The 8,098-nt window shown below is 37.1% G+C and overlaps 1 protein-coding gene across 1 annotated transcript in view; it reads left to right on the top strand.

Annotated features, from left to right (window-relative positions):
* PLOD2 (procollagen-lysine,2-oxoglutarate 5-dioxygenase 2) overlaps positions 1 to 7,897 on the top strand; it is a 48,995-nt gene extending 41,098 nt beyond the window's left edge. The window contains exons 13-20 of the mRNA XM_031062785.1: positions 1 to 45; positions 1,181 to 1,243; positions 2,625 to 2,738; positions 3,141 to 3,206; positions 3,683 to 3,787; positions 5,149 to 5,295; positions 5,522 to 5,647; positions 6,686 to 7,897. The exon at positions 1 to 45 is cut by the window's left edge and continues 115 nt beyond it. Coding sequence (XP_030918645.1) covers positions 1 to 45; positions 1,181 to 1,243; positions 2,625 to 2,738; positions 3,141 to 3,206; positions 3,683 to 3,787; positions 5,149 to 5,295; positions 5,522 to 5,647; positions 6,686 to 6,841 — 822 coding nt within the window. The 3' untranslated portion in view covers positions 6,842 to 7,897. The remainder of the gene's footprint in view (positions 46 to 1,180; positions 1,244 to 2,624; positions 2,739 to 3,140; positions 3,207 to 3,682; positions 3,788 to 5,148; positions 5,296 to 5,521; positions 5,648 to 6,685) is intronic.
* The last annotated feature ends 201 nt before the right edge of the window (positions 7,898 to 8,098 follow it).

Here is an 8,098-nt window from a genome sequence, read left to right as displayed (position 1 = left end):
TTTAACAGCTTGCTTGCAAATACACACATTTCTTTGAGTCCTGCTGTACTCATAGGCTGCTTCGCTTGATTGATCTTGGATAGTATGTTTTACTTCTAAGTCAAAGTACTGGCCAATTTTTGTGTGATAAAACTGTTCAGGTGTATTTTTTTTAATTGTTGAGAACAGAGGCCAATGCACTGATGCAATGACTGCATGGTGTTTTCCAGTTAAACTCCCTGAAAATTTCTGTTGAGGTTGAATATCTTTCTCCTTGGCACAACCTCAGTAGAGGAAAGAGGGCTCAACTGCTCTGCTGTGTATGACTTAAAATTTATCAATGCATTTGGATCATCTCTATCATGCATATTTTTATACAGTGTGAAACTTCCAGCAGACTAATTTGGAATGTTTTGCCATTTTTTATTAAGTAGATATGTATTGAAACTAAAGATGGGCAGTGTTAAATAAAAAGCCTCGGTGATTTAAGAAAAGGTATGAATCTTAGGGAGCATGAATTTCTCATTAATTTTTCTAGATAAATTAAAACTGTATCAGATAAATACTACTTGTGTTAACCTGGAAGTAATGAGAGAACTTATTTGTACTGTAAAGTTATGAATCTGTAAATCCATATTTCTACTGATATTTACACTAGTTTCAGCACAGAGACAAATAAGACCTAAACCAGACCTATTTCCAGACACTATAGCATTGAAAAATATTTTTGCTGAATTGAACAAGAAAAGTTGGCAAGTATTAATTTTTTTATTCCCTCATAACAAGGCATGATCTCCTCTGTTTGTACTGATTCTTCAGAACATCCCCGTTCAGTCCTGTTGTATCCAAACCTCCTTAGCATCAGTTCCTGCAAGACCTGTGCTTTCCATGTGCTCATTAAACTAATCTGACTGGCTCATGAGAAAATTGCTTCCTCTTTTCCTCTTTGTCAGTCTGGGCTGTAGGAGGGTTTCGAACGTGCTTGGTTTTGTATTGCAGCAGATAAGAAGGGGCTGGTGGAAACAGCTTTGACATGTGTATGAAGAGCTTTGCTTGGAGATGCATGTTGTCTGTAAAGGCATATCAGCTTTTGGTCAAAGGCTGCTATTTCCCTGATGTACCTGTGGAAACCTAAAACTAGCTGGGAAAAGAGAAAGAGATTGTGTCAGAAAACTGATGTGATGATTCTCCTTCATTTTAGACTTTACAAAGGGAAAAAGACTCCCCTTCTTCGGAAACATTCCATATGCTCAGAGCCCCAAAGGTGTTGCTTTATTTGTTTTTTATTAATTAGTTATTATTACATGCAGTATCACTCTACCACAGGAAGATACTTCTCCTCTGTCCACTTCCTCTGATGAAATACTGCTCTGGCTTTCTCTTCAGTCTGCTGAGGTTCAGGTTTTTGCCAGGGACAGGTTTTTCATGCCCAGCTGAAAGCATCTCAGGGAGGCTCTTGGTTTCCTCAGGGGGGCTTCTCAGTGCTTCTGCGGTCAAGGTGTGCTGACACGCTTCTGTAGCTAAAATGGATGGAGCAGTCCTAGGAAGGAGTAAAGCTCAGATCACTTGTAGGTCTGCCAGGCCCCCTCAGTGACCACATTGTCACTTTAAGCTGTTTTTTTTCACCCAGGCCCTCCTTAGTCTCCCTGCTGCAGCTATTTTTTGATTTGGTAAGTGCCCAGAACTGGGCATGTTTAACATAATGATTAATCTTTCTAACAGTTTAACTCTTTTTCAGACAAAAACATATACAGAAGTACCAAAGTACCCAAATGGTAATGTCTTCATCTGCTGGAAATCCAAAAGTCACAAATATTTCAGAAGAAAAGTTTTAGTCTGAAAAACCTTAAACTAAAAAATTTAGAACCTAAGTTTCTTTTAGAAACTTAGAACTTAACTTTCTTTCAAAAATACTATTTTTCCTAGAACCTAAGTTTCTTTTGAAAATACTATTTTCTGCTACTACTTCTAATCAAGGGAGTTCTGTTAATACCTTCTCTTAATAGCTTGATAATAAAGCTGTATCTTACTTGATATCTTCCATATAATTAAATGAACAGACTTCAGAGTGCTCAGCTGTTTTGGATGCTGATCTGAATGTTCTTGTGTGCTGTATTTGCCAATATCTTTTTGTTTCAGGCCAATTCACCAGACGGATCATGTAGTGAATACTTTGAAATAAGTTTCTTGTTCTGACTCTCATGAACCCTTTGATTGTTAGCTTATTCTTTCGGATTTTAATTTGAAACTAAACCCTAGATGTTGGTTTTCTTGTGTGTGAGCATTTTCAGTTTGAGATCAGATTCTTTCAGTGCATCTGCTTAAGTTTTCTGGAAAGCAAATTGACCAATCACTCCTCTGCTTTTTCCTTTCTATAACTCTACATATGTTCTCAACAATATATGTTTTGGTTTAATGTGTTTAGAAAATAAATGCAGGTAAATGCTTGTAAACTAGAAGTTATGAAGAGTAGTTGGTGATTAGAGTCAACCCTTTGAAAATTAAAATGCTAAGTTAACAGCACCTTTACAATATATGTGTACAAGTGTGTGATTATATTTTATAAAAGCACAATCATGAAAACCTTTTTAAAGCTTTGCTAAGATGGACAGTTTTGCTAATGATGCTTTCTCTAATTGGTATAGGGTGTTTTCATGTACATTACCAACAGACATGAATTTGGAAGACTTCTTTCTACAGCCAATTACAATACTTCCCACTACCACAATGACCTCTGGCAGATCTTTGAGAATCCTGTGGTATGCATCTAATTATTGCTAAAAAGTTATTTCATTTAAAAAAAAGTATAAATTTATATATTATAAATGGCTTGAAATTTAAAGGCTTTATGTGGAGAACTTTTGTTTCCTGTGTGCTAAATATTGATCATGTGCTCAAAGGTGTTCTTTACCCATCCAAGCAAATGACAATATATCATATCAGTAAGCCAGCTGGTGACCAGAGCATGAAATTGGAAATGTGGCCCTGAGGTAACAGGTTTCATGATTTTTGACAGGATGGGAATGAGTTTGTTTGAGAATAAGAAAATTTAAATTGTTTCTGGTGCTTTCAGTAAAGCAAATGAATAGAGTATAAATAATTTTTTATCACTTGCAATTGTCATTGTTCTGTTGTAATATTTTTTAATAACTTTTTTTTAGGATTGGAAGGAAACTTACATAAATCCAAACTACTCAAAGATCTTCACTGATAACATAGTAGAACAGGTGAGTATAAGTAGTTTTTTAGAAATTTGTGTGACTGACTGATAATAAATTGGCTTGCAGTAAATATTTCCATGCAAATGCTGTTTTGGTCTGTGACTAAACAGTTCTTTAATATTTTGGGTTAGAACTGAATTTCTGCCGTTTGATATAGGCTGCTTGCTTTTATGCAACTGATCTGGACAGAGCACTTGTGTTGGATGGTCAGTTGTGACAATTAGGGACAGTGATTTAATGAACATTGTCTCTCTAAAAGTTTTCTCTGTGTAAAGCAGTGTTAAGTTTTAAGCTGTTTTCCCATGTTAACCTGAAATGTGGAAGACCAGGGTTGTCATTTAGAGCCGTAAGGCACAGAAGGTGTTGGGTGCACTGACACACTCTTAGTGCTGGGTCAGGGCTTAGAATGTAGCTCATAGTTTTTGCTTTTGTGAGAATGTGCTTGAGAATCGAGTTTTTAATTGTTTGGGGTTTTCTTGTAGCCCTGTCCAGATGTGTTTTGGTTTCCCATATTTTCCGACACTGCCTGTGATGAATTAGTAGAAGAAATGGAGCATTTTGGGCAATGGTCTGGTGGAAAACACCAAGTAAGTGTCAGCCTATGTAAACATAATCTTAATGAGTGATCTTAACTACTTTTACAACAGTAACTCACAGTGTACTGCAACAAACATAAATCCCAACAATTGCCAATGGTCTGAAACATCTGCTTTGTGGGATGAAGTGCTTAGTTTAGTCTACCATGTAGCTACTTCTTCAGCAGATTTAGAGGCATTCTTCAATTAGTGTTGTGGTGCTGACCCTGGCTGGATGCCAGGCACCCACCAAAGTCACTCTGTCACTGCCCTTGGCTGGACAGGAGAGAGAAAGTAAAATAAAAGAGTTTGACCTGACAGATAAGGAAAGGGAGAGATCATTTAATAGCTCACACAGGGCAAAACAGACTCAGTTGGAGGAAATTAGTTTACTTTGTACTCTGGTTCAATTGGTAATACAATGAGCAATGAAACAACATTTTAAAAACACCTTTCCCCCATTTATCCCCTTTCTGCAAGGCACTGCCACCACAGAGGTGCTGTCTCTGTCACTGCTGGGCTCAGCCTTGGCAGTGGCAGTTGTTTTGCAGTGGCTGGCATTGGCTCCACTGGGGAAGTTTCCAGGAGCTTCTCACAAATGCCACCTCTGCAGCTCCCCTGCTGCCCAAGCTGTGCCACAGAAACCCAATGCAGACTTTGAATCAGCAGGTTAGACACTAACAGAGGTGCAGCTCTGTAGCAGGTACCTGGCAGTTACCCAAAGCTGAATTCGGATGGCTGTTGATAACTGTTCAGACAAGTTTTACTCATTTACCTCTTAAGTACTGATTTGTCAGACTTGTCCCCCTAAGGAGTTACCTGAAAATGTTATGAGATGTTGTGTCAACATTCTCAGAGAATTCAAGGTATTTATTAACTACCACTAAAATCAGAGGAATGTTTATCTTATTCCATGAAAAACTGTAGTGATAACTATAGTCATAATTTCATGTACCATGAAAAACTATAGTCATAATTCTTTCCAGAGGTGGGAGCCTCTGGAAAGAATTTTAACATCCTTTTATCTTCAAATTATTTCATCAAATATTACCCTGTCAAGTTGAGGCCTGTAGTCTCTTGATCTGATAGAAATTCAGTTGCACCTGCAGCTCAATAAATAAAGCTTATTATCCCGAGAAGCCCTTTTATTTACAGGTGACACATCTGAATATTGGCTCATCCTATAAAAACTTTGAATTTTTGCTCTCAGCACACCTTTTTCCTTGGCAGTTAGCTGTAGAATTGCTGTACAGACAGCCCCCGAAACGTTGCTTTGTTGCAGTTCTGTGATTTTGCAGATTTCAAATAAATATTTGTTGAAATGTCAGAAACATCCCATGTTCCATCCAAGCTATTTGTGCTGTTTTCACTAGGACAGCCGCATTTCTGGAGGTTATGAAAATGTCCCAACTGATGACATTCACATGAAGCAAATAGGACTGGATAATGAATGGCTGCATTTCATACGAGAGTTCATTGCCCCAGTCACACTAAAAGTGTTTGCTGGCTACTATACCAAGGTATGGGTTTAAAGCTTTTGCAGAAATTACTCCATGGTGTGACTAAATTTAAATATTTTAATGAATACACCTCTTTGGTTTGGTTGGGAGTTTATATGTGGCATAGCAGTAGTTAAAGATGAATGTTGTTGATTTTTTATTTTAACTCAGCTTTAAACAAAATCCCAGGAATCCTGTGTGTGACTTGGCAGTTCACAGCTTGAGGTCTGACTGTGTTTTGTTGCAGGGCTATGCTCTGCTGAACTTTGTTGTGAAATACAGCCCTGACAGGCAGCGGTCACTCAGACCTCACCACGACTCCTCTACGTTCACGATCAACATCGCCCTCAACAAAGTAGGAGAGGACTTCCAGGTGAGTTCCTGGCTTAAAAAATGTTCTTTGAGTATCTAACATTAGAGCCCAAACACATGTAGAGACCCAGCTGAGAAGGAGAAGCTGCACATCACAAATTGAGATACATTATGCCTTGTGGTTTTTTGACAAGCACTAAATTTGCTCAACTCCAGGATCCAGAACTGTTGATCCAGGCAGGCTGAATTGATCAAGCTAGTTTCAGATGGTAGGAGAGAAGGGGTTTGAAGAAAAACTTAGGAGATGTTAGTCATTTCATTTTTAACATTTCTGAAATGCTTCATTTCTGTACAGTGAAAACCAGTTTGAAAAAGAGTTTAAATAGTGCCAAGTTGACTCAAGTGACTTCTTTTCTGTAAATTTTTTTAATGGTTCTTTTTTAGATCAGCCACAGAATGAAAATTTTTAACTCTTATATCTGTTTAGGTTTTTTTCTGAGCTAAATTATTTTCTAGTCTGATACTGATTCAAATGAAACAGTCCCCAGAATGTGGAGCTAGGCAGTGCAGTGGCAATAATATCCAGCTTTTACTGACAGAGAAATTTAACCTGTTGTGTTTATAAGCCTTTATCATTCATAGTACTTAACACCAATAAATGTGCTTGGCACACTTACTATTTTAAAAAGCACACCTTCAGAGTGAAATCAGCAGCCAGGTTAATTAATTAAGATTTGTTGAAGTGCTGTCCTGGGTATGGGTGCAGTCCTGAAACAAAGGCCTGTGAACACAATTTGCTTCTCTCTGGTATAATCTATAGTGAAGTTATCAAAGATCTGTTTGTCAGATTTGTTGCTTGAATGAGTTGCTATCCAGTGAATGCTAAAGCAAGACAAGGGAAATCTGATTGCAAATACTTGTCTGTTAATTGATGCTCTAAAGATTTTGTCATGTAAACAACCTTGCTAAGAGAAGGTAAAAGGAAAAACCCAGCCTATTAATAATAGCAAATGATTTGAAGCAATGGATATATAAAAAGGAATTTATTAAAGCACAAGATAAATGTTTGGGGTTTGTTGTGTTTGTGTTTTTACTACAGGGAGGTGGATGTAAATTCCTTAGATACAACTGCTCCATTGAGTCCCCCAGGAAAGGATGGAGCTTCATGCACCCAGGAAGACTTACACATCTACACGAAGGACTTCCTATCTTGAATGGCACAAGATACATTGCAGTATCGTTTATTGATCCTTAATTTTATTTTTCTTTGTCCTCTTCAACAGCAGTGTTCTTTACATAAACATTTATTTATAGATATCTTCTGGAAGATGGTGATAAAAGAAACTAAGTTACTGTTACTACACAGCAGAGATACTTTGGGCTAAAAGGAGGAAAACAGAAAATGCTCTAATATTGTTGGAAATTTCTTGATATCTGCTCTGAGCCTTGAGTCCCAAAGTAAGCATGTCCTACTTGTTTTTCCATTCTGCTGTCCTAAAGAGTGGGTAAGGAGAGAAAATGGAAAAGCACAGTGAACCCATTTCTTCATTGAAAAAAAACCCAAAACCCAAGGAATGCTAAATACAAAATCATCGGAAAAATTGATCGTGGTTTTCATTCAGTTAAGTGACACAGCTAAAGTTTGGTGGTCTGTATATTTGGTACCAACCAAAGAAAGGAAAATCACAGCATAAAAAACAAAATCAAATGAATCTTGTTTACAGTTGTTTCTGGTAAGCAATAATTCTATATGCTGGTTTATACCGAAGGGAAAACGTCTCTGTATTCGTTGTCAATACTGAAATGTACACCCTTAGAAGAAAAAAATAAATTAATTGCAGAGATGGAACAGGGATGAAATCCTTTATCTAAGGAGAAAATGTTTTATCATTTGTTCTGAGAACTTATCCTATTGAAAGCTTACTTTTCTTCAGCAAGTGACCTTTGTTGAAAGTGAGTTATTTTTCTAAATGTGTAGTTGCACCCAATGGATACTGGAAATTTTATGCTTATTTTCAGAATGCTGGTAAATTTTAATAGGATGTTTTATAGGGACAGTTTTCTACTCTTAAAATTACTTGAATTTTGTATCAGGAAAATGAAATGGTGGCAGTCTCTTTTGAAGCTAAGGGTCTTAACTTGACATTTATTTTGAAGAAATTGGTTTAAAATATTCCTACTGTATCTACTGTTTGTAATTTAAAAAAACTTGAAGCTGACTGCCTCAAAGTCTATCGTGCCAAAATGCACGACGTGTTGGAAAACCTTGAGAAAAATAAAGGGTAATTTTAAATGAATGGAGCAGCTGTTACTTGACTGTATCAGGTAGTTTCTTTGCATTTGTGACTGTTCTTAAAATACTGATTTACTGACAAATATTTTCTAATGAACTGTAGATGGGAGATGGGCATGTCAGATTTTGGGTTATTTGCTACTGGAGTTTATTTCAGTGAGTTCCTGTGTACCAGACCTTGCATTACACTTGCAGAACGACCCCAGCAGGAGTGATGGT

The sequence above is a fragment of the Geospiza fortis genome, unplaced genomic scaffold, assembly GCF_000277835.1.
Source record: "Geospiza fortis unplaced genomic scaffold, GeoFor_1.0 scaffold19, whole genome shotgun sequence".
NCBI classification, from domain to species: Eukaryota; Metazoa; Chordata; class Aves; order Passeriformes; family Thraupidae; genus Geospiza; species Geospiza fortis.
This window is presented reverse-complemented; position numbering and strand designations above follow the sequence as displayed.